The sequence below is a fragment of the Hydra viridissima genome, unplaced genomic scaffold, assembly GCF_058129835.1.
Source record: "Hydra viridissima isolate aposymbiotic clone 2 unplaced genomic scaffold, HvirCarnegie_v1 scaffold_4, whole genome shotgun sequence".
Classification (NCBI taxonomy): domain Eukaryota; kingdom Metazoa; phylum Cnidaria; class Hydrozoa; order Anthoathecata; family Hydridae; genus Hydra; species Hydra viridissima.
In genome coordinates this window covers 2,964,924-2,991,452 of record NW_028324303.1, presented here as the reverse complement: position 1 = coordinate 2,991,452, position 26,529 = coordinate 2,964,924, and the positions used below count along the sequence as shown (strand labels likewise).

Below are 26,529 nucleotides of genomic sequence, written 5' to 3'. Positions count from 1 at the left end.
GTATAAAGACGGTGATAAGAAATACAGTTTTGATTCTTATGCTCAGCCACCTCTTGTCGAACTTGTCGATTATTTAAAAAGCCCGGTTTATTATAACAGTGAAAGAGTTCAGTTTGGCGATACGTCTTATTGTGGCCATTTGTGTCTTTACGTCTTGAAAAAATTACAGGAAGGGGAGGACTTTCAAAGCGTTGTTAACACCTTGTGGTGACTGCTTAATGAACAAGACAGAAAAACTCACCACCATGAACGTCTTCCGATCACGTCATCACGATGTCTACACCGAAGAAATCAACAAAGTAGCACTCAGCGCTAACGACGACAAAAGGCACATCTTGGAAGACGGAATTCACACCTTGGCTATCGGACATTACAAAACAAGGCAATAAAGAAGAACAGGCATCTTGAAGAACTGGTATAGAAATAACATGATTATTTTTATACTTCTTCTTGATTTTTAAAGACGACTCTTAAGTATTGGTTTTGTCATGATATGAAGTGTTCACCATTTTTTATGCATCCTTAAGTATGGGAATGGGTCGATGTCCTGGAACCGCCTTTTGACTATATATAACCTACGTAGACAAGGTGGATCCTACGCCATTAGATGTTTTGAAAGAAGTCTTGAATGAAGATTTTTGTGACACTATAGTATTCTCCTAATAGTGAAGTAGTTGACGAATCGTTGATGAAATTCAAAGGTCGATTGAGATTTATTCAATTTATTGCCTCCAAAATAGCTCGTTTTGGCAGAAATTTTATAAACTTTGCGAATCATCAGGTTATTGCATTCGTTTCAAAATTATGTTGGCAAGGATAAAATACAGCGAAGTGATATGCCTGCTACTGAGAGTGTAGTCATGGATGTGGCACAGCCTATTTTAAAAAAAAGTTACACGTTGTGTATAGATAATTTTTATTCGTCACCACATTTATTTCTAACCTTACTAAAAAATGATATGAATGCTGTTGGAGCTGTTCGGAAAACAGGAAGAATGTGCCAAAGGTGTTTTCTTCAATGAAGTTAAAAAAAAGGAGAAGTCAAAACTTTATCCACTCACGGTTTATTGGCTTTAAAATAGAGAGATAAAAAAGATGTTCACATACTCAACACGAAATCCAAATGCTGTTTTGATAAACACAGACAAAAGAAGAAAAAATGAAGGTGACTATAGCGAAAATATTATAGAACTGGCATTTGTGCTTGAGTATGATAAAGGTATGGGAGGCATTGATAAACAAGAACAGTTGTTAGCGTGCTTCCCAGTTATGAGAAAATGTGTAAAGGGTTATAAGAAAATGTTTTTTTATCTGATAGATATGGCCTTTTATAATGCTCATGTTTTATATTCCAAACTCAACTGCACAACCAATGCATTACTTACTTTCGTTTAGCTATTGCCGAAGAATTGCTGGAGCAGTTGTCATTGCCAAATTATAAACTTCGTGGAAGTCCGTCAAGTAGCGATACACCATTTCGTATGGCGGAGAAAAATTGGGCACACTTTCCTGAGAACATTCCGTCAACTAAGTTCAAGCAACACCCTGGAAATAGGTGCCGTGTTTGTTATAAGCATAATGTTAGGAAAGAGACTTCGTGGCAGTGCAAACAATGCAAAATAGCATTGCATTTACCTACTTGCTTTGAAAAATATCACATTCTGCATAATTATTAGTAATTGGTTTTTTTTTTATAGCTTGAGTTCAACTAAAATCTGTACCTAAGGGGTTAATTTAGTTAAATAACAGATATATCTAGCTCTTTTTACATTGGCGAAATCGCCCCATAAATAGCGAAATCGCCCCCCATAAAAGTAAATACAAAAAATCAAAAGTTCTTGATTTTTTAAACACTATCAAACTAAAAATAAATAATTCTACATCATTCAGTTAATGGTATGAGGTAAAAACTTATCACTTCTGACAATTAACATTAAAGCAGAAAAAGTGGCGAAATAGCTCCAGTCTACCTAACTAATCTTGATTGGTTTATGCACCTATTTAAGTTTAAATGCTAAAGATTTCTTACATAACTGATTAAGAAATTAATCACTAATGTATTCTTTTTGGTGTAAAGTTACAAAACTTCAATAAATTTTGTTTTCATCGTTTTGTTTCTACAGGATTTTTTCGGATTTGAATGGCTTGCTTTAGATTAACGTTTTTGTATTAGTTGCACCTTGACGTCACGTTGTGATTTAAACCCGCTTCAATAAATTTGTGCGGTGTCTGTTTATAAAAATTTAAAATGGTGTTCAAAGGTTGAAAACCTTTTATAAAGTCCTTCAAACCATAGATCTTTTTATTTTTTAAATGTCAACAAGAATCTGGATAATTTCTTTTTAACTAAGAAATCGATTGAAATCTTTTGTTAAAATCCAATGATTTTGCTTTAAAAAAACAAAGTTAAATACCACACTGTGACAACGCGGAATGGGTGTTAAGTGACAACCCCGGGAAATCGAATATGTTTTAAAAAAATGATCTTCTAATAGTAAACTTTGTTTGTTGATGCAAGATGTGATGTCAGAGATGACAAAGAGAGAGAGAGAGGTTGGGAGAGAGGTTGCACCTCAAATGAAAAAATTTCAAAGGTTTGATGGAGAAAATAGAATATGTTTTTAAAAAAAATGATCTTCTAATAGTAAACTTTGTTTGTTGATGCAAGATGTGATGTCAGAGATGACAAAGAGAGAGAGAGAGGTTTGGGAGAGAGGTTGCACCCCAAATGAAAAAATTTCAAAGGTTTGATGGAAAAAATAGAGGAAAAAAATGCTAAGAACTAAATGTTAATCAAAAATAAGAAATTCAAGAGATGGAAATCAAAATAGGATGTTCCAGATTTGTTTATGAATAAGGGATTAAGTTGTGACAGTTTTTTACTGCTAGCATGCGATAAAAGAAACTCATTCTGTAAATAGGAAGTATTTAAAGTTTTTCAAGCTAAAATGTAAATAACAGCCATCCAAAGCATAACAAGTAACAGCCGTGGCATAAGTCGAGCGGGTGGAAGAAATTGTTATTTTCGAATGGATGATTAAAGTCCAATTTATTTCTAATTTCCAATTTTCTCTTGGCCTCTTTTAATTTTATTTTCTACTTACGTCGGTGTAAAACGAACACCTTATTCTATCTTAATTATGCCATTAAGTAAAGTGTTTTTCAAGAACAACAAGTTACAGCGTATATCAAGGAGAGGAGGGGGGGGGCGGGGATGTAATGGAAAAAAAAATTGAGTGACTATTCGGGACTTCAGATAACAACATGATAAAATGGTTGCTTTGGTTATATGCCACAACAGTTGTACCATAGCAGTCGATCACAATATTAATTGGATTATCAGGATTGAAGTTGATTTTATTGAGAAATTTTTTTAAATTATGTGTAGAAATCATTTATTTTTAAATTAGGTTGTAGAAAAATTTTTAATTAGTTTTATGAGTAGCAAAAATATAAGTAAGGAGTAAATAGTAACTGTAGATATACTTAAAGCTATAGACTATTACTTTATTAGATTATTGTGTTCAATGCATGATTTTTTTTTGAAAATTTAGTTTAGAGTCTTTAGTTTAGACATTTTATTCTTTATACTTCTGACAATTTGTAAATATTGGTGTAATATTGCACATATACCTAAATATAACGTCAAATATTTAAACACATGCCATACCTTAAAAGTTTTAAATTTTATGTATATTATTTAACAGTTTTTTTTAAATTTAGATAATATAAGCATGATTGATTTAGTTATGTATGCATGACATGTTTCTTTGATTATTACAATTAGTTTTAGCGATAATTTTTTGAAATCATACAGAAACAAAAAGCTTAATTTTTTTACTAAATTTTTCTGTAAGTTCATTATGTTTAGTATACATGTATACACAAATAAATGCATATGTAAATGTCAAACTTTTGTTTTTAGTTTTTTTTTGGTAATATTTTAAAATTTATTTTCATGAGAATTGAACAGTTTTTAGCATGTCTTAAATGCAGTTCAATATTCTCAAGAAGCAATAAGAGGATTGTTGAAAAGTTTTCAGATAATAAATGAAGTAGCCTAAAATAATGCAACACAATTTTTTATTTACATTGATTTAGTAATTATTGTGTAAATGGTTTTTTTTCTTTAAATATTATTTTAACACTTCTATCTCTATTTTAAACTTTTTTGATAAACTATTTTTAAGATTTTTAAAAATTTTTTCAATCTAAAAGAATTACCAAAAGTGATAAAAATAATTTATTTATAATTAAATTTATGTTTATTCTTAATGTAAACAAAATATTTAATCATTTCTTTACACTCTTTTTAACATTTAAAAAAAACAATCACTTAATTTTTTTATTTATGTTTATTTAGTTAAAGCCTTAAGATCCAACTAATTAGTAAATACAAAACTTTAAGCTATTTTTTATCTACTCTGTTTTTTTAAAGAGATTGAATTTGTTGTGGTGTGGTAAATATTGTGAAATAAAACAGTTTTGGTTTAAGTTTGTGGTTGACTGGTTTTTTGGCAAACGTATGCCTAAACAAGCTTAAAGATCCTTTTTAAAACACGTTTTAAAAAAAAACTATTTAAATAGAAAGATAATTTTAATAGTTAATTCCTATTTGAACTTAAGATAATATATCCTTACACTAATGTGTCTTATCATTCTTTGTAACATTGTTTTTATTTTTTCATCATAAAGCACAAAGTAACTTGTAATATTTTACCATTTGTTTCCCTGTATACAGCTATGTTGTTGGTCAAAAAAACATTTTGTATAAATAACATTAATTGCTAATGAATATCAACTTTCCTTTGAAGTGGGATTTAGTTATCAAAGTAAGTAAAATAAATACTTTCTTTTTTTGAATAGTCTTTCACAGTAAAAGAAAGCCAGTCTGTAAAATCACACAAGCTTAACACTCACCCTTCTTTTCTTTTTTTTAATCAAAAAAATTTGTTAATAACAAATGAAATACTATTGTAACAATGTTGACATCAAAATAGATAAATAGAATACTATATATACTAAACATATGTATATATAAAATACTAAAGATTTTTAAGGATCTCAGTTTTAGAAGGAAGCCTTCTCAAGAAAGTTTTATCAGATTATTTTTTGTTAGATTAGGTACACCAATGAAATTATGCTAATAATATTGAATAATATTTTGCTTCGTTTGTTAAAAGTAATCAATTTAGAAACATCTAAATATAGTAGTATAGGCATTACAGTATCTTAAATTTTAGCATTTTTTAATTAATTAGTTCATAAGAAATTTTTAAAACTGACTTGCCAAGTATCACTGGTTTACTATTTGTTTGGTTTAAATGAAGCAGAATCTTATTGCTGGAAACTTATTATACCTGTTATATATATCTTAAGGTGAGTTATACTATACCTGATTTCTTATGAATTGGACTTATCTTGCAACTGTTCTGTACAAATATTCATTTTGTATTACATATATATAAATATTAGAGAAGGCTGTTCCTTCATTTAGGAAAAAAATTATAATCAAATGTTACCCATTTGTTGTGGCCATCCTTTGTAAACAATTTATGTCTAATTTTAGTTCTAGTTTCCCATCCTGGGTAAAATATTATGTAATTTCAAGGAAGGTTGTTTGATTTCTACTGAGAATGTTTGTACAAATGTTATTGTTATGTTCACACTCATCAAGCAAAGTTTTAACAATCTTTCACTACATAAAATCAAAGATTGGTTTTATGTAGTAAAAGCTACAAAAAAAAAAAAAAAAAACCATTTATTTACCTTTAACTTACTTACATAAATGGTTTCTCTTTACATACAGTTTATAATTTGTTTAATTGGCTTCAGTGTATGACCTGTGCTTTTAACAGGTTACACTGCTGGTTTTTTGTTCTTAAGTACAAGCTACAGTATACATAAATGTTAGTTTTATGTTAGAGTAACGCATAGTGAATTTTGATTTTTTTACCCAAATTGAAAACAACATACCTTAAAATGTTTGTATAAATTACAAGCTTTCACCATTCATCCCCAAATGTATTAGTATTGCAAAAAGAAACAAGTTGGCAAAATTTTCATGTATTCTAATGTTATTTATTGGTAGCTTAACACTGACAAAATTTTGAAAGTATTGATATTTTTGTATTATAATATATTAATTTTTTGAAATCAGATTATTTCAAAGTTCCTTTAGAAACCTGAGTATTTACACCTGCACTGCATTTTTTTTTTTTTTTTTTATAGAAGTGACAGCTACAAAACTCCTCATTAGTCTGTCTCTGAGCTGTAAGTTGCTGCCAAACAAAGTTAATAAGATTATTCCAGACTGGATTAGGAAAATCTACATTCACTTCACTTTCATAGCTGAATCTGTCAATTAAGCCATAACATTTACCAATATGTTAGATCCGCTAGATTGTTTTGTCAGTGTATAAAACACCTTTGCCACTATTAGTTTCATGCTGATCAAATCACAGTTTTTCTTTCAAAGGTACATAGACACAAGCTACAAGCATGTAGCCATATATTGCTGGCTTTAGTGTTAAAACACATAAATATGATAAGATCAGTTAGGTTCCATTCCTAATTTAAACTAAAAACTGCATTTGTCTTTGCCTGTGAAGTTCTAATTTGAAGTTTTGGTACCCTAACAACCTCATTGCTCCACTTTTAGACACCAGAACTACAAGATGATCAACTAGCTTCTTCAATATTAAAATTGCCAGTATTTTTCCATTCCAATTTTCTGTTAATGAGCAGTTTAGATCAAACAATGGCTGATTCTTTGCCATAGTGTCTACACAGTAACTGTCTGGCTCTTCCAATTGAGGATTGAGAGCATAATTCCCCTAAGCCTTAAGATAAATCACCAAAAAAAGTTTTGAACTGAAACTAAAAATCAGATGATTATATGTATAAATATTTTTATACTAATAAATACTGCTATCTTATAAATAGTAGACTTTTTGAGTTACTATTTAAGGGGGATAGGGAAAAGGCCACATAAAATGTAATTGGGAAAATATGAGGGTTAGGCCACTCTGGCTCTCAACCCGTCAATTCATTTCTTGCTAATTGGTATGTCTGAAAGCTAGATCTAATTGATTCTAATGCTGCTGCAATGACATTGCTGCATTTCTATCACATGCTGCTGTTAAACATCACAGCCATTTCCACTTGTTGCAACCTTCAAACTCTTTTTTCTTTCATGTTCATTTTGAATTTTTTTTTATCAGACCCATTGTAAATTTCCCATAAATTGCTGTTCTTTATCTTTCAGTTTCTTCAGCAAGATGTATCCTTCTTAATTCTGATCTATGCTAATTATATGTATAATTTATTTAAGCAATAATGCAGAAATCCTAATAAATTGGAATGTTTGTCTTGTTCCAGAACATCTCTCTGGATTCCTATTACACTTGCCAAAACAGTCTGTGATTTGATTTTGCACAGATAAAAAAAAAAAAACACTGCAATACGTATTGATTTGAAGGAGGTTTCCTTCCAGTAATTATTGTTATAGTTTCTTCATTCCTTCTGTGATTATGAATTAAGTGTGGCTTTGTGTGTAGAGTGTACCACAACTACATGCAAAAGATTAAAGGCATTGTTTATCTTAAATATAGCAATACAATTACTCAATACTCAAGGAGTTAGTACTGAGTATTTGTGTTACTATTGGTATCCATTGAAGAAAACAATATTTTTTTAAATCTCAGCTCACACCCTAAATGTTACTTAATAAAATTAAATTGGATTTCGATATATATTGAATATGTACATAGTTACAAAGTATACATATTGTATAATATTTCTCATTTATAATGATAAAATGAAGTAAAAATAAAGAAAAAGTATTTAATGTAAATATAGTTATAGATTGTAAAAAAACGATGTAAATTCTATTATGTTTATTTAGTGTTGGTTGAAGCTTTTGTAATATGGTTGAGAATGAAGAGCTGGTTTTAGGACAAGATGTTGTTCTTAAAGAAAAAGAGACTTTAAAAGAGCTGCTTTATCTTTTGCCCCAAAAAGCTCAGCTCGGCTTTACAGGATTAAAAGATAAATGGTCTAAAAATAGAAGTTTGAAGAAGATCATTTCTGTGAGTCGTTCAAATGACGCACTTAAAGTCCAATACACATGTTTGGATGTTTCCAATAAAAGTATTGCTATTGGTTGTAACCTCGGAATAGTATTTTTGTACACAAGGCAAGAAAAGAAGTTGAGCAGATTAATTTGCGAGGTAATATCTGGGTTCAGTTTAAACTTTATTAAGGTTATTTTGATGTTTTTGTTTTTATATTTTTTTTACTCTTGATATATTTATATTTTTGTATTCTTTTTCATAAGTTTTTGTTATATTTTTTGATTAGCTTTAAAGAAAAATTAGCATTTTGTTATGTTTTTTAATTAGCGTTAAAGCTTTTTCAGTTCTTTTAAATAGGCAATAGAATTAATAATGCTAATTGGTGTATTGATAATGATATGTAAAAGTGCTATAGAATTATTTATTTAATAGTTTGCCTTAATAATTGTAATGGAAAATTTGCTTTAAACAAAAATTCTCATATAGACAATATATCCCTATGTACTTTGTCCTGCCGTAAATACTTTTGTATGGTTTTTGGATTAAAAAATCATTACAAATGTTTATTATGTTGTTGCAAATTTTTAGTGACTATCTAAAATTTGAGCAGAGAACATGATTTAACAGTGATTGTAACAAAACCCTGTTGGAGTGGGGTTTACCTAATTAAAAATGTTGGGGCTTTTTCTGAATTGATTACATTTTTTGTTTCACCAATTTTGTACAACAGTATTTTTGATGCAACACAAAGTTGTTCTATTGAAAGTACAATATAAATGTTAAAAAAAAATTAATTGATTGGATCTGTGATTTATGATCAACTCTATTATGCATAAACTCTTTTATGCATAAAGTGTGTAAAGAAAATAAATGTTTAATAAATATTTAATAATTGATCAAACTCTTATCTGATGGGTGGTATAAAAAACTAGTTAGAAAGGTTGTTAATGGTTTTCAGAATATCCCAGGCCTCTCATTTAGGAAATCTGCAAAAAGATACGGATTTTCTCATAGTCTTGTTGCAAAAGTTCAAAATAGATATGGTCATTATTCTTTAAAATCATAAAAGGTGTCAAACCATCCTGAAAAAAAAGTGCAAGAACTCGCTGCAGAAAGTTGTATGACAATTTTATTTCTAAAAATTTCTATATTATTAAAAATTTTTACGATGAAAAATGTAAACTATTAAAAGTAAAAATTTTAGAGGTGAAATTAAAAATAACTGAGGTGAAAAGTTTGTTTATGATTCTTGCACCATAAAAAAAAAGATGTTCCATAAATGCATATATATAAACTTTTTGAAAAGTAATTACTTTTTTTTTTAATTAATTTTTCAGAAATATGTTATTCTTTAGTCTAGTTAAAAAGTTAAAGCAATTTTTCAGAAGTATGTTATCCTTTAGTCTAGTTAAAATTTTTTAGCACATTTTTGCACAGTGTGGAACTTTAGTATATTGTGGTGGCCAGAAATCAAAAATCTTGTGAAGTAAAAAGTTTATGGCATTCCAGCTTAAATAGTTTTGTGAGAAATTTTTGGCAAGTTTTGAGAGAATTGAGAAAAACACCAAAATCACTTAAAAAAAGGATTAATTTTGCAATAAAATGTTAACATTACAGTTTATATTATTAAAATAACATAATCGCACCTATTCTGAGTCAGTATTTTAAATCAAGTTTTTGTCATGTTAAAATTTTTTGTTAATTTTTGTTGAGTTCATCAAAGAGTTCCTGTTCAATATTTTCAGGGGTGCAATTCACATTCACATCGTTGTTTAATATTTTCAGGGGGTGCATTTCACATTCACATCGTTGTTCAATATTTTCAGGGGGTGCATTTCACATTCACATCGTTGTTCAATATTTTCAGGGGTTGCATTCACATTGTTGTTCAATATTTTCAGGGATGATTTCACATTTACATCGTTGTTCAATATTTTCAGGGGGTGCATTTCACATTCACATCGTTGTTCAATATTTTCAGGGGTGATTTCACATTCACATCATTGTTCAATATTTTCAGGGGTGCATTTCACATTTCACTTGTTGTGCTTGAATTGTTGAAAGTTAGTCTTTTACTACGTCAGGAAGTTTGATGGCAGTCTTAAGTTTTTGTTTAAACCGGATTTCTTAGTTAATAGAGCTGATAAGAGGGTCAGATGGTACTATAGTCTGAACAAAAAGGTCTTTTAAATTCACTTACTTATTTTATGAGCATGGAGTTCATGATACTTCCTGTATAATATATTCCTTGACTGAACAACTTCTTCACTCATTATTCCTAGTGGAACAGGTGAATGCAACAGAATTTCAGCAGCATGTTCTAATACTTTATGCACTGAAGCTTATAAACCAAGAACCATACAAATTGAGGAACAATTTATAAATTTCTTTGTAATATGAATCCATCTTCTTTGGATTGATTTCTTGCTGGCAGTTAATTGTTATCAATATATTTTTGAAATCAGGTATATTTAGAACTTCACTTAATTTCTTTGGATCAGAAAATCTCATCAACAAAAATTGCCTGTTTGCTAATTCTAGCACCTCCAGCTCTTGGCTGATTGACCTTCAACCCAAACTCTTTTGAAACCATTTTTGGATTTCAAGCTTTCTCCTTATGTAGGAGGGCTTTTGATCCTTTCAGATTTCCAGACCTTTAGTTCAAGCCAATATGAAACATGGAGCAGGCACTTGAAAAGCCTCATCCATGCATGAAGAGGACAAATACCATACTACAACACATCTGGTTTTGGTTTGAATCACTTATTGAATTCATGTTTGTTGGTCATTAATTTTGGAGTAGTTCCAGATATTGGACAAGTTGGCATTGATTTTGTGTTTGTTATGAAAGCAAGTATTTTCTCATTTTCTCTTTTAGAGGGTAGCAAATTTGCACACTTGCTTACTAAGTTTGATCAAAGAATGTTTTGTTTTTCAACATATACAAACACAAAGGAGTGGTAGTTGTCATCAAAGGAGAGGTCTGAGTCATTTGCATTGTGATTAGAAAATTGCTGATGGTATTAGAAGGGTCCTAAAGGGTATTTTAAAGGAAAATTGCTGATGGTATTAGAAGGGTCCATCAAGCTACCAACTGGTCAGAAATATGAGCTCTTCAAAGTCTTTGTTTTCGGTTTCTAAATACTCAATAATTTTTGGTTGAATAACTTCAACGATTCTCTCTGTGAAAAGTCTCATCAAACTTTTAAGTTTGACTTTAACTCTTCATTCACTTACTTCAATGTCTTCGTTCTTAGATACACACCTCTTTAGTGTTTGCAAACAGTTTTGTAACAGGGAAATGGTTCCTTGTCTTTGTTATGAGTTTTTTTGTATACTGATATACACTCATTTTAGTGTCTATAAAATGCTTTAAAGCTTCCTCTGGTGTCATTTTTTTGTCCTCCTGTGTTTAATTTATGTACATATGGTAAGAATCATCTTGATTTTTTGCTATGTAAGAAATGAGTTTTGCCAATGTGATTTTCTTGTTATTGAATGCTTTCTTCCTTGCTATCAATAAGGCTTTTTTCTATGCTTGAATTATCGTCTTCATCTGCAATAATCTGGCATTTGTTACATTCACTCAAATCAACAGAGTCTTTTTTCGGTTGTCCACATTTAGATGATGATGTTGATGGTCCTGGGGATTCAGATTGTGCTAATTTTTCTACACATTTTTGCAGTTTAAATACACCTTCCAACCATTTTCTATGTTTTGACTTAAGTGTAGTCATCATACTATGGCACAATATCTTAAATAAACGGTATAAATACATTTTATGCTACTATGTAATACAGCTTCTTGGTTTGCTAGGAAAGTTTCTTTCAATTTCATATAATCACAAGGTTGAGTAATGTTTTCATTTGTACTAAAAGGAGTGTCAAAATAGCCATTTATATCTTTGGTATGAATCTCCATTTCATTCAGATATATTACAGCTGGAAACTTGTAATATCAGTTGTTGAATTTGTGCGAATTCTGTGTGTTTTATAGTAATATAGCAGGTACATATAGCAGGTACATATCACTTACAGCAAGAAACCATTCGACATTCTTAATTACATTCTTAATTACGAAGGGAAGCTTTTCTGCCTGCAACTTGAAATCATACGATTTTTTTAGATATCTACATCACATGACATGTTTATACTTGGTACTAAAAAACCCAAATTAAGACAGTAAGGTTTTCTCAAAAACATGCATTATATGAAGTTTTCAAACCTAATATTAGAAATATACAATTTATCCATGAAAATGTTGCAATGCTAGTTTTCATATTTTAGTAGAAATGTGAAAACTGAGTTTTCGGGCATGTCAATAGATTCTGAGTTAGTAGGCATGTCAATAGATTCGATTTTGACTTATATCTCAATTAAGCTATTCTAAACAAATTTGTAAATGTCCATCAAATATGAAAATGAAGATATTTTTTCATAAATTTCAATTTAACAAGGAAATTTGAAAGATATGCCAGAGAGATAGCATTTTTGGAAAGCAATTATTAAAAACTACGTTTAACTGTGGTTCTAACGGTATATGGGGGATGTTTTGCTCTTTACCATACAAATACTTTTTTTAAAAAAAATCTTAAAGTGTATGATTTATGATTTTTTTTTTCAAAATTTTTGACTTTATTACTAAATATCTCCAAACTGGTATCGCTTAAAACATTCATATTTTGGGTTTTTCTTATTCAATGTGTTCTTAATAAAACTCCATAGTCTAATATGAAATTTAAAATGTGACTTTTTTGATTTTTGACCACCTGATTTCACACTATGATTTGATTCTCAATCAAGTTTGTTTAAAAAAAGAATAACTTTCTTGATTATCGATATGGGTTAATGAACCATTATTACTGGTTTTGTTTTGATATTAACTGTGTAACTGGATTTCTTAAATTCACTTTATGAAGCCTTTGTTTTTAAAATGAAAATCTTTTCTTTAGAGCAAACAAATTCCAATTGTTAGTATCAAGTTGTTGGAAGAAAAAAGTCTGATTGCCACTGGACAGTTTAGTGGTTCAGTAACCATTTTTAAATATGAAGATGATAAAAATGGGCAAGTGAAGGTTGTTATTTTTTTAAATTGGCTAATTTTTCTGGTTATTTCTAATAAATTTGAGCTACAAATTTAACTTTTTTTAATATAAAAACTGTATTCTTTTGTAATAAAGTTCCCTACAAAAAGCACAATTATTTATGTCATATTAACACAAAAATTTATTTTAACAAAGATAAAATGATACAAATAAGTGTGTCCTTTCTTGTTTTCTTTAAACTAAATAGCAAGCAGATTTTGTTATTTTGTGTACTTTTTGGATTATTGCAGAATATGTTTAATAGCATTTAAATCGTTAAAAAAAAAAATTGTATTTAGGCTTCACTTAAATGTACAGTTGAGTCTCATCATACTGCTCCTGTGACTAGCTTGCAATGGACAATGGATGGAACCAAGTTGTTTACATCAGATAGTGAGGGAAATGTTGCAATTACTGTCATAAATATGGATGAGGTTGTTTTTTGTATTTAAGATATGTTATTGATGATGATGATGATGATGATGATGATGATGATGATGATGATGATGATGATGATGATGATGATGATGATGATGATGATGATGATGATGATGATGATGATGATGATGATGATGATGATGATGATGATGATGATGATGATGATGATGATGATGATGATGATGATGATGATGATGATGATGATGATGATGATGATGATGATGATGATGATGATGATGATGATGATGATGATGATGATGATGATGATGATGATGATGATGATGATGATGATGATGATGATGATGATGATGATGATGATGATGATGATGATGATGATGATGATGATGATGATGATGATGATGATGATGATGATGATGATGATGATGATGATGATGATGATGATGATGATGATGATGATGATGATGATGATGATGATGATGATGATGATGATGATGATGATGATGATGATGATGATGATGATGATGATGATGATGATGATGATGATGATGATGATGATGATGATGATGATGATGATGATGATGATGATGATGATGATGATGATGATGATGATGATGATGATGATGATGATGATGATGATGATGATGATGATGATGATGATGATGATGATGATGTACAAATAGATTATATTTTTTGTAGAGTATATCCCATACAGTCTTTATTTGCAAAGAAGATTCTCCTGTGACACAACTATCATTCTGTCATACAGCACTTCTCATTTCAACACTAAAGAGAACACTTGTGTGGCCCTTCAACACAAAAAAAATTGTTCAAGTTGGCCAGCAAGAACGTAAACTGTAACTATTTATCTATACTATATCTTGTAATTTAAATAAAGGGGCTATGTGAGTTTGCTCCCTTGAAGAGGCTTTGTGATTGGATCAGCAGATTCAAAGCTGCCATTCCTGTTGTCTCTATAGAATGACATAAGGATGTGTGTTCAATATGTAAGTTTCCCTGATTGGCTGAGGTTTTGTTTAATACTTGCTTCCAGTCATCTGGTACCTCTTGTATTTAATTGCTCATCACTCCATATTTGAATGTCCACAAGTTCGGAAGGCTACTTTTCCAGATCCAAAGTGTCAAAAAAGGAAGTAGATATAGTTTTTGTTTTGTCTGCAGCAAACATCGCAGAAAAATGGTCTTCTTGGACAGGATCTTTTTGCATAGAAGTAGTTTACAATCCTTTTTGCTTATTTGTTAAAATCATCTCTTTTTTTTTCTGTTAAGGTTTATCAATTTCTTTACATTATTGTTTGCAAGTTTGGATTGGAAAATAAACAATAAATTCCACTTCGTTCTATACTAGCTACAAGTTAAATCTGGGACCTTTTAGAAATGTATTTGAGAAATAAGCCTCATTCATCTAATTCACTATTTCCTCTGAAAAAGAGAGGTATATACTTGAAGTTATACAGTGCCAAGAAAATCAAAAACTCAGTTAACTATAAAATAACTAGACATAGTCAGCTTACCATTGAACCTGTTTTAAATAACTAATGCATATTGGATACTTCTCCTCTAGTTTTTTTGGTCTTGCCCATTGTGTAATGAATGTTTTGTCACTTGAATAAAGCATTGTGGTTTTTCATTCTTATTTTGACCTTGTTTGTGATCTTATGTAGTATGCTTAGTATAAAAGTACACCAAATTGGAGATGAAAAAGATTTTTTAAAGTTTTTAAATTTAGATTTATTATGTGTTAGTTATTGAAAATAGCTTCATTGGACCTTTTTTTTTTTTTTTTTTTTTTTTACAGAATTGGTAACTTTGGTGCATGTTTTTTTCCACCTTGCAGTCCGATACCTTCAGATGACCTGGTGTGCATTTATGCTGCTCGGCCTGGTTTGCGTTTATGGTGTGCTTCTATTGAAGGTAAGGTGTGTTCAACAATGATTTTTAAGGACTCTATATACAAAGAGGAACCTCAAATTTCAACGATTGAACTTCCTTCCCACAATGATTCATTGGTGCAAAGTGATCAGAAACAATTTGGAAAACTACTTGTATTTAGTAATAGGTTCTTGGTTTCTTGGCAAGGCTCTTGCCTATGGGTGATTGATCCATCAACAGGATGTGTTATTGGTTGCCATAGTAATCTTGGTTTTATTGTTGATGTTGCATTAACTGGAAATGAATTGTATGTTTTATCTAAAGGGGAAACCAATTTTATTCGCCAAATCATTTTTGAAACTGTGGTTTCCGTGCCTTGCATTGTTACAGAAGTTTTAGATTTGAATGAACCACGTTATTTTGAGAAAGTGCAGCGCTCAAGTTCCATCAATCACTTTGAAGACCAAGATAAGCTTGAAAAAATCTTTGATGGGGTGGGAGCAAAAGTAAAAGTTGCAATTAGTGATGTGAAATGGAAAGTGAAAGAAATTAAGGAGCAAATGATATTCAGAGAAGAATCTGAAGATGATCGAGCAAGTGATTCTGATAAATTTCAGTCTACCATAAAGGTTTCTATGAGTAGCCCTCATACCAATATCAGCCCATTTGTAACAAGTGAAGAAAAAAGTTCTTCTGATAAATCTAACGAAAGTGACAGTACTGAAAATGAAAGATCAACAGAACCTTTTGGATCAAGCTATGAAGATGAAAAGAATGTGAACCCTCAACTTGAAAAATCAAAGGTTTTTGAACATCTTTCACAAAAAGAGTTTCCATCTGATATTGTCTTTGAAGGAACTTCAAAAGGAACTACATTAAAACAGGCAAAGAAATTCAAACCACAATGTAATTTTTTTTTTTTAGATTCTTTCAATGCTATTGTATTTAAATTATTTTAATTAATTTTATTACTCATGATATTTGTTATTATTTTCACTGTTAAATAGTTATCAGTAATTAGTAAAAAATAATACAAGTGTGGTTTATTATACAAATGCTATGTTCTAGAAATAAAGAAACTTTTCTAATATACTTTGATGATTTTCATGATATGATTGTTAATTTTTTAGACAAGGCTTTAACAGACATAGACTCTCTGCAAAGTAAAGATTTGGAGAAGTGTTCTGTTGCTGGATTTCCTATTGAAAATACGTTTCAAAAAACCATTGTTTTTTTTGATAAAGAAGCAGAAAATAGTTTATCTATTTCAGTTCAAAATAGTGATTTACTTCAAAAAGATCTTCAGGAACCACTTGACCTTCAGGACCTCAATGATGTTAACAATGAAATAAACATTAAAGACAATTGTTTAACGCCAACAAGAGACAATAATATAAACAATGTTCAATCACGCAAAACAGAAGGTGTTCAAAACAAGGAAAATATAAAAGGATTGTTAAGCTATACTTCCACAAAAATTGACATTTATGATGATGTTTTAGGTAATTCAAACAGTCCCGAGTTTTACTTTATTGATTCCCAGAAGGAATCAGAGAAAAGTCTGGAAAACTTAAAGCAAAAATCTTTAAATGACGGCAGTTACAACTCAAATCTTGAAGGTCAAATCTTAAATTGTGTTGAACCTGTTTGTTTTTCAGGTAGTTTGTTGAACAACACAATACTTCAATTAGAAGAGCAATATATGCAGCCCAGCAAAAGTGATATTAAAGTAAATACAGAAGATCATTCTGAAACGGATGTGTTTTGTACAAACTCAGTAGATTTACTGTCTAAAAAAGAATGTGAAAATTGTGAAACTTGCCATATGAATAATTCAACAGAAAATGATGTTAATAATAAAATTTCTAACAAAATTGGAATCTCTGAATCTTTAAAAAATTATAAAACAAAACTTGATGACACAAATCCAAACAGCATAGTTCTAAAACTAGAGCCAGAACTAATACCTACCGACGCTAGGCGTCTTGATATTTACAAAGAAAAGTCAACTATTAATTCTGAATATGATACAAGCATTATTAATGTTAAAATTTCTCATCATCGGCAAGGTAGTAATGCTAGTGTACATAGTCTTGGTTACACTGAGCGTTGCAGGGAAATCAGAGGGGAGGCAGTTGAAGGTTCTTTTAATCCTGAAACATCTTTAACTGCTGAAGACACTGAATCAAACATGCAAGTAGTTTATTATGAAGATCAATCGTTGCATAAAGATTCTATTAGCTCTCGAGATAATTGTAAGTTATATCCTGTGAGCCCATTTCCTGCCCCTCAGATGCAGTCAATTTACTTTCAGCGCAGTATAAGTTTCTCTGAAGCCTCTTTTTCTGCATTTGATGACAGAATAGAGGAAGAGGTTTTGTTTGATGAGATAGGAGAATATGATAAGATTGATGTACATACAGATTTGATAGAATCTGTGGAATCTATAGCAGATATTGAAGATAATCTGGATTTATCTATTTTGGATTTATCTTCAGGAGAAATTAAAGCAGGTAAATTTCCCAATCACTTTTGTGATTAAAAAGAAAATTGCTACTAAATAAAGAAGAAAATTTTATAAAGATAAATTTTAGTTTCTTATAGATTGATCTCTTTATGACAGACTATATTGTATGAGATTCTAGATCTTTTAATAGCAGTTCATGTATTATTAATAGTTTCTCAATAAAGATTCTTAAACCTTTTAATTAAGGAGGAATTTCAATTAAGAAGAAACGACGTTCAAAAAATAAATCCAGTTTTCCTAATTCTCCGTGTGGTTCAGACATGGAAGGTCGTCCTCTGCACTCTCCCAAAGCTTTTTCAGAAGTTGTTAATGAACGGCTACGTTATCTTGCAGACAGCTGGGCTGAAGTGGAGGGACCAGCTTGTGGTCAGTTGCAGGGTATATCTTGTTCAGCAACTCTTTTATGGTCTGTTGATCAACATGATCATATATTTTACACCCCTTCTAAAGTGCGTTCAGGAATGCAAGAGTATGTATGGAAAAAACTTGATGGCCGAGCTATTCAAGTTGCGTGCAATCAACATGGATCTGTTGTATGGTGTGTTGATAGGCAAAGAGTAGCATATTATAGAACCTCGGTTAGAGAAAATAATCCACAGGGTAAGCGGCTGCGTTTTATAACGTTTTTATTTCTTCAATTGCCTCTTTGATCGGACCGGGTTTTAGGTATCTTTTTGAGTTTAATTTTTTAGGTAACAGTTGGGAACCTTTCGAAAAGAATATTCACTGCATAGCTGTCGATGAAGATTGCGTTTGGGCAATCAAAACAAATGGTGATGTTTTCGTAAGAACGGGAGTGACATCGTGGAAACCATCAGGAAGTGGTTGGATAACTGTTAAAGTGGCAAGTGATTTAGTACAAATTACTTGCATAAATGGTCTTGTTTGGGCGCTCGACATATACAATCATATCCAAATATTTAAAGGTAAGTTTAACTGTGTTGTGTTGTTTTTGTTTGATCTCTAAACTGAGGCAAAAAAATAAATGAAGCGAACATCGTTTTAGGTGAACTTGAAAATGCATGTTTACAAGAAGATAACCAACACTCCGATTGGTGTGAACTTCCTGGAATAAACGCTACTCATGTAATGCTCGGAGCGAAGAATGTGTGCTGGGTTATTGACTGTGAGCACGGTGTGTGGTTCAACGAAGATATTACTAAAGAAAATCCCCTCGGTGGGACATGGTACCAACTTTCATTAGGAGAGCATCAATCTGTGGAAGCGACACGATTTTCTTCTATGCTTTCATATTTTAGGAAAGGAAATGAACCTAAAATGATTATTGCAAATGACATAGCTGGAGTAATAATTTTAGGTAAACAGGGCACTTTGCATATTGCGCATGGTCATCTGTTGGGTACAAGATGGGAGTTAACTATACCGTCTCATATGTCCGAATCCTCTTGTTGGACTTGCGTAACTGCTGGTGGTGCAGATATGAACAGAGGTTTTATCTGGGCCATGCAACCTAACGGATTGTTGTTTTGCTACAAACCTCACGGACAAAGTTATAATGTTCATCCACCAGCCAAAGTGGTTCTGAAGTACTGTTCAGCAGGGCCACGTTCTCTATGGGCTTTAACAGCTGGTCCTGATGTATATGTTAGAATCGGGATTTCTGATACGTGCCCGCAAGGTCTTAAATGGTTGAAAGTCAATATGATAGGTCTAGAGAATAAACGATTAAATAGTATTTGTTGTGGAAACCTTGTAGTGTGGTCAGTTGATCTTGAAGGGAATGTTTGGTTCCAAATTATTCGGTCTGAAGATAGAAGCGTTAAAGGATATTCTCCTGCTTGGATATCAGTTGAAGGATGCCCTCTTGATGGTAGTAAACTTGTGAATATTGTTGTTGGACCTGATGATCGGATAGTTTGGGCATGTGACGATATGAATAACGTCTACACAAGGAAAGATGTTTCTGAGAACTTCTGGATCGGAACTTCTTGGGAATTAGTCTCTGAGACGAGTTGCAAAGATTTAGCGATAAGCAAAAATCACGTTTGGGGACTCTGTCCAAATGGTGACGTTTTGTGTAGATTTGGTGTATCGCATAGTAATGTAATGGGTGACTACTGGAAGAAAGTACCTGGCAATTTCGAACAGATAAGTGTAAGTGCTAACGACGAACTTTGGGGAATTGATCGCCAAGGTCATCTTTATCAAAGACAAACCATGTTATTTTATGGAAGTAACTTAAGCAGCCGAGCTCCTTCCTATAATGACTTGTTTTCTGATCATAACGACTGGGAATTAATATGATGGAAAAACCCTTTGTTTCAAGTCTGCTTTATAATTAGCAAAGTAACTTCGGAAATTTAATTCACTATGGCCATTAAGTATCTAAATACTAAACGTGTGTTAACACATACTTTGAAATGGTTTAAAAGAACACGTTTTGGGGGGGTAGTTTTATACAGTATTTATATATTTTCTCTTGATATTATTTATTTTTTTTATTAAGAAAATCGTAAATTTGAATTTTGAGTTAGATGCTGAATTTCTTCAAAACTGAATTATTAAAGAGAATTTCAATTCTCATATCCGAAATGTTCGTATTATGCTCTGCTTTTTAACATTGCGTTGTGTTGTGAAAGATTGCGTTCAGGTTTCTTTCATTTTCGCAGATGTATCTTTTGCCAGTTGCAAATTTCTTAAAGTTACCCCAAAAAAATTTTTTCCGTTTTATTTAACTTTGTCATCTTATGTTTATTATTTTCTTGACAAATCTTTTCGTGAGCAAAAAAAATTCCATATCCACGATCAAAAATAGTCGGCTATTTGCTGGTTGAATAGCTTTCTTTAGTGATGCGTGAATAACCTTAAATTTATATTGACCGTTGTGGAAACAAAACAGTTGTCTTTTGTATAGGTTTTTGTAATTTTGTAAATAGTATATTTTTTATGCTAAAAATTCTTTTTTTTTCTAATTGGTTAAAAAAAAAAATGCTTTTTATCTTAGTTGATATTATTTCTCTAAAATTGATACGAAAAATCATCCTGATACATATATCGAAATGATTTTTCGTAAGAACATAACTTTGGCATAGGTGTCATCCATTTTAGATACATACGCATATGTATGCTCGATAACATACAAATATAATGAAACATGAATCAAGTCACACATTTCAAATAAATTTACGATGGAAACTGAGCAGCCTTCTTGAAAACTCGTCAGTTTGTATGTAGTTGCATAGATCATAGACATTTAAATTATCTTATGTTTTGTTCTTCGAGTTTAAATACCAAGCTTTTCCAATACCTAAATCTATTATATTTATTCAACATTTATACATCAAGACAATTCAGCTGTACAACGTCAAAACACAGTATCTGTATTTTTCATAATTGGATATGAAAATGATTTTGTAAAGTACGTTGGGCTGCCTCCTTAACTTCATACTTATCACTTGAAGCTTCATTGTATGAAGTTTCAAGTGATAAGTATGAAGTTAAGTTGGCGGCTCAACGTACTTTACAAAATCATTTTCATATCCAATTATGAAAAATACAGATACTGTGTTTTGACGTTGTACAGCTGAATTCTAAGCATATTTACAGAACTTCGTTTCTAATCTTTATCTGAGCTTTTTTTCTCAATCTTTCCGACAAACACTGTTGAAATCCTAAAGATAAGTAATTGGGTGGTAATGAGTATTGCATTTTATATATATATACATATATATATATATATATATATATATATATATATATATACACACACACACACACACATACACACAAACATATAGTCGTTAAGGAAATAGAAGTATTGAGTTTACAAAAAAGTACCTCGTAGTAACTCTTTGGTAGTTACTTTTAAGAAATTTTATTTTACTATGAACTTCTCGATGGTATTTGTCTAACAGTTTGGGCACAAAAAATATTCCAACATAGCCTAAATAGTAGTTTTTTAATTTTTCATCTAATTGCAAACTAAAGAGTACAATAATGAGGGTTGTAAATTAAATAAATAATGAGGGTTGTAAATTAAATAAATAATGAGGGTTGTAAATTAAATAAACAATGAGGGTTATAAATTAAAAACAATGATCAGAAGTAATAATAATAAGAAATATTGTAGATAATAATAATAAAATTAAAACTCACATAAAAAGAGCAATGTCAAGCCACTGAGGTTTCTTCCGATGTAATGCCACAAAAACAAGCAAAGCAAAGCCTAGTGAATCAAAAATTTTAAAAAAAAAATTAAGAATTTTATGAAAAAAACAATTTTTAAGCTTTATTTTTAAGTTGATTTAAGCAAAAATAGTCAACTTCTATGAGCGACGAAGAAACGGCGTTTAAATAACTTTAACTTCTATCACAAGCCATTAAAAATATTTTCATGACTAATTTACAAACTTATAAGATTTTAATATTTTCAGCTAAAAAAAAAATTTTTCACGATGACAATTCTTGCCCTTAGGTATTTCAAGTTTCAAGTTTTTTATAAAATAATTATCATGCGCAATTCGCAAATTTTATAAAATAATAATCTTGCACTTCATATATTTTTAGTGAAGAACACTTGAGCCACACCCACGTAAATGGTTGCATAGGGTTATATGGTCATATAGGTGTTCATATGATCCATATAAAAGATATAAGACAATCCTCACTTTGTAATATAGATATAGCCATAGGCTCAGGAGGAAGGAGGAGCAGTATACTGACAGAAGTTGTAGCGCGGCATGTTAAGGTATCTGTTGATTAAGAAATAGGGAACAGAATTGCCTTCCCTGATTTACTTGAGGATTTTTTCTTAGGACTTTTCTCTACCAATGGAAATCTTTCAGAATAATAAAAGAAAAAAAAAGATTAAAAAAACATCCTTCCCCAAGATTATTCAAGAAATTTTTTTTCTCCGATTAAGTGGGAATTATCAAGAGCTTACTAAAAAAAAAGCAATTACAAAATTGAAATTTGTTTATAAATGTTCAAAGCGAAATACCGTTACAAAGTTAAACAGAATATCAAAGACATAGATAAGCGAAACTGTTCAGCGCACAAATAGGTAAACTTCATGAAACAGAAAGTTTAGAAATGTGATGAAATATGTACATTGTTTTTTAAAATTCCCTTTATATAAAATAAATTCAAATATATATTCTAGAAAGCATAAATACATTATAGCTTTCGTCTAACTTTATATTAAATTGATAAGAAACCAAAGTCATAAATTAATCGTTAGTAATGTTACAATTTGTTAACAATTTTGTCGTTTAATGGTGTTAATCTTTATTATTAGTTATTAATCTTTACTGCTAAAGCAAGTTATTATAATTAGAAAAAGTACTCAAACTTAAGATTTTTCAAAAAGTAGAGTTAATTCCAATGAACGGCTCAAATAATGAGATGAAAATGATAAGATGAGAATAATGAGATGAAAAGATTTTCCTAGACGCAATTAAAATAATTTTTTATTTAACGACCTAACCAAATTATTTAATATATTTTCAATTAAATAATTTAACATATTTTAAAATAAATTAATTTGATTGCAAATAAGTGTTTAATCGCTTTATTTTTTCTTCCTAGAAATAAATATAGATCACCATAGTTGTATTGAAAATAAATTTGTTTGGATTAGCGAGACATATCTATACAAATTAATTACAATGCAAGAAATTCTGAAGTAATTTCTGATAGAATAATTTACTGTTTAAAGTCGCCTTTAAGATTATGCAAATGTGTGACAACTTGAACTAACCTTTAGTGATTGGCTAAACTCATCGACCAATAAAATTCTTTTAACACTTCGAGTTGTGACGTTAACAACTTCATATATTCTTCTATTAATCGATTCAATCTGTAATCGAGTTTTCAGAAGAAAAAAAGGTTTTTTTTTTATATATACCTTAAGGAAATATCATCATAGTTATCAGAACTGTTTAAGAGGAACCAGTCAAACCTACCTTATCTCCCGTTATCTCCCAATCTTTATTTAACCACATTCTGAAAATGGTCAGATAATCCATTCATAATTGAGTTAAATAAACAAATTTAATAAGAGGTATGAAGTATTTAAGTTCTATTAGTAAAAATAACTTTAAAAAAATGGTATTTACATATTAAAGATCTAATATTTGTTTATTTGGTTGTTAAAAAAATGTATTTGGAAGGTTTTTTTTAATATTTACTTAAAAGGATGGTCAAAGTCCTCCTTGAAAATCATGCTCATTGTTGAATATATTACTCGCATCGCCATAGTAACGATAAGCGAAGGAATAGCTATGCACGTGAGAACTTCAATAACGCTGTAGAAAGAAAATCCCATCAAAATAATAAACCCACTTAAAAAGATGACGGCCGTCAGCTGAACATTTTTCCAGAAGATAATGTCATGAAAGTTTAGTGACATTTTAACCTAAAAATAAAGTGGTTTTTTTTTTTTTAAAAAAAAACATTTTTTAACATTTTTTTTTTAGTTTCAACGGTTTTTTTTTTTTTTTAAAAAAAAACAAAAAAAAAACGGGAGAATGTTTAGCTAGCATCAAGTAGTTTCAATCTTTATGATTGGAAAACCGTAAACTGTGTTCAAGCTTCTCAAAGAGATAGAACTCAAACCAAGCGCCATAGGTGTCATCCGTTTTTTAACGAATCTTTTAATCGACATTTCAATACGAGTCGTAAGATCCATAGAGAATATTTTAAAAACATGTTTGTTATTCGCAAAAGAGAAAGATTAAGTATTTCTCTCAGAACTATTAGTTTTCACTAAATTATTCTTAAATCTATTACGTCATATCCGAAATATCGATCAAAAGAAACTTATGAATAATACAATATTTTTATAGTTTTAATATTTTTATATTGAACTCAGCAAAATATGTAAAATCATATATTTTAACCTCCTTCAGTATTTCTTATTAGTTTAATAAAGTGTAGAAAGAATTATCTTACGCTGAGATAAACGTCATAGTAGTGAGTCTTGTTCTTATTGTGAAGTCCAAACAAATAAAGAGAAAAGCTGTTACCCTGTTTCCTTTTTTTAATGGATGAAAATTTTTTTTTGTTGAAATTTGTTATGTTGCGTTTGACTTTTTTAAAGAAAGAGAATCTTTTATTATTATTTTTTTTTTTTTCACCAAAATAGGATTTTTTTTTTTAACTGGAAATTTTAGCTGCTTGCAAAAATATATTTGCATATAGTTTCAACGGTGACGCAAAACACATATTAAAACACACGCACTCACGCGCACAAAAAATCACTTACGGTTGGAAATAAAGTCAAAAGTTGGTCTTCAATGATTTTTGCACCTCGTATGTAATCTTTAGTTTAGTTCATTGGTGCATCCATTGCACATGGTAAAAACGCCTTAAATTTTTCTACACGGTTTAATCACGAAAACCCTTGAATATTTACAATAATGAATATTTACAACATTGAATATTTAATATCTGCAGATGTTTACTTCAATGGAAAACTGATAGAAATTTAAAAAAACATGCAAATCTTTTTTCTTTTTAAGTCGAAACGTTCTTGCTACCTATCTACTTTATAATTATTTTACAAACATATTGTTCGATTGCTGTTAATTTCATTAGTTTACAGATTTTCCGACAAAAAAATTCCGCGGATTATTTTTCGACAAAAAAGCTACTTGATAATAATTCCTCATTGCAATATGTTTAAATAAAAAAAAAAAATTTTGGTGATCAAGTATTAAACGTAGCTCAGTGATCTTAACAGTGGATCCATAATCTTAATCCGTAATCTACGAGAAAGAAGCAGGTTTAAAAATGTTTTACTTTTTATAACCTGTTAAGTTTAAGATTTTTAAATAAAGTTAAAAATAAAGTTGTGAAATTTTTTTCAATTAGTTTGATGGTTTACAGTGTGGGACTCATAGCATAATGTATTTGACGTGGAGGCGAGGACGGGGTAGGGGGGGATGAGTATGTTCGAAATTCTGATGCGGCAATAAATAACACTGAGTTACTGAAATAAAAATATAAGCAAAAAAGAAAAAAATACACAAGGTTCTTGAAGCTTTTTTTATTCTGCAGTGTTGATGGGTTTTAACTGAGAGTAAGTAAAACATTAAGGATTTAATTTGATCAAATAAACACTTTGCAAGGTCTTTGATAAAAAAATATGCAGCAATCCATTTTGAGATGAAACAAAAAAGAAAGTTGTATTAATGTCAGAAATATCGCATTGAAAAACATGGCCCCCACTTCAACGGTGAAGTTTTCCTTAAATTCATTATAGAGAAATGGAAACCGGAAAAAAAAAAAAAAAAGGCTTTCTAAAGAAGAATATATGAAAGTCCTAACCAACTGTCTTGTTAAACAAGTTTACAAATTAACAAGGAAAAATAAAGAAACCCTTTTAAGAAAAAGCTTATGTTTAATTTATATTGTAAACAGTAAGATAAAAGACCTAAGGAATGCTTTTGGGTGAAAGTTTGGCGTAGTTTAGTGAAGAAAAATAAGTCTTCTAAAAAAGAAAATATATAAAGAAGTAAACAATACCATTCGCCGGAATTCGTGTTGTCGATAAATTCTAAATCGATAATTTTATAATATAGTTGTATAATAC

General features: G+C 30.2%; 2 protein-coding genes across 5 annotated transcripts; one reads left to right on the top strand and one right to left on the bottom strand.

The window, feature by feature from the left end:
* Window positions 1–4,672: 4,672 nt before the first annotated feature.
* Window positions 4,673–20,935, top strand: LOC145183739 (tectonin beta-propeller repeat-containing protein 2-like). 2 transcript variants are annotated; one of them, XM_090084675.1, is made up of 10 exons: window positions 4,673–4,832; window positions 7,907–8,231; window positions 13,028–13,150; window positions 13,459–13,593; window positions 14,255–14,412; window positions 15,375–16,354; window positions 16,579–17,961; window positions 18,162–18,575; window positions 18,668–18,901; window positions 18,982–20,935. In XM_090084675.1, the coding sequence occupies exons 2-10, from the start codon at window positions 7,929–7,931 to the stop codon at window positions 20,238–20,240; spliced, it is 4,989 nt and encodes a 1,662-aa protein (XP_089940801.1). In that variant the 5' UTR covers window positions 4,673–4,832; window positions 7,907–7,928; the 3' UTR covers window positions 20,241–20,935. The 2 variants fall into 2 exon arrangements, with proteins under 2 accessions (XP_089940801.1, XP_089940800.1); XM_090084674.1 differs by lacking the exon at window positions 4,673–4,832 and adding an exon at window positions 5,209–5,379.
* A 476-nt stretch (window positions 20,936–21,411) lies between these two features.
* Window positions 21,412–25,530, bottom strand: LOC145183740 (reticulon-1-A-like). 3 transcript variants are annotated; one of them, XM_090084676.1, is made up of 7 exons: window positions 25,201–25,522; window positions 24,125–24,351; window positions 23,900–23,939; window positions 23,695–23,793; window positions 22,092–22,161; window positions 21,774–21,879; window positions 21,412–21,607 (listed from the first exon to the last, which is right to left on the bottom strand). In XM_090084676.1, exons 2-7 carry the CDS (start codon window positions 24,343–24,345, stop codon window positions 21,553–21,555), a joined length of 591 nt encoding a protein of 196 aa, XP_089940802.1. In that variant the 5' UTR covers window positions 24,346–24,351; window positions 25,201–25,522; the 3' UTR covers window positions 21,412–21,552. The 3 variants fall into 3 exon arrangements, with proteins under 3 accessions (XP_089940802.1, XP_089940804.1, XP_089940803.1); XM_090084678.1 differs by lacking the exon at window positions 25,201–25,522 and adding an exon at window positions 24,888–25,005; XM_090084677.1 differs by lacking the exon at window positions 24,125–24,351 and having other exon boundaries at window positions 25,201–25,530.
* Between the last annotated feature and the right edge of the window lie 999 nt (window positions 25,531–26,529).

Bases quoted from the DNA above. Each gene is read 5' to 3' on its own strand.
- LOC145183740 (XM_090084676.1), bottom strand. From the start codon at position 24,345: ATGTCACTAAACTTTCATGACATTATCTTCTGGAAAAATGTTCAGCTG. The intron at 21,880-22,091 runs GTGAGTTTTAAT...ACTACTATTTAG, and splicing joins CTTGACATTGCTCTTTTTAT to GCTATGTTGGAATATTTTTT. The intron at 21,608-21,773 runs GTACTTTTTTGT...ACTTATCTTTAG, and splicing joins TACCAAAGAGTTACTACGAG to GATTTCAACAGTGTTTGTCG.
- LOC145183739 (XM_090084675.1), top strand. From the start codon at position 7,929: ATGGTTGAGAATGAAGAGCTGGTTTTAGGACAAGATGTTGTTCTTAAA. The intron at 8,232-13,027 runs GTAATATCTGGG...TCTTTTCTTTAG, and splicing joins TGAGCAGATTAATTTGCGAG to AGCAAACAAATTCCAATTGT. The intron at 16,355-16,578 runs GTAATTTTTTTT...TTAATTTTTTAG, and splicing joins AAAGAAATTCAAACCACAAT to ACAAGGCTTTAACAGACATA.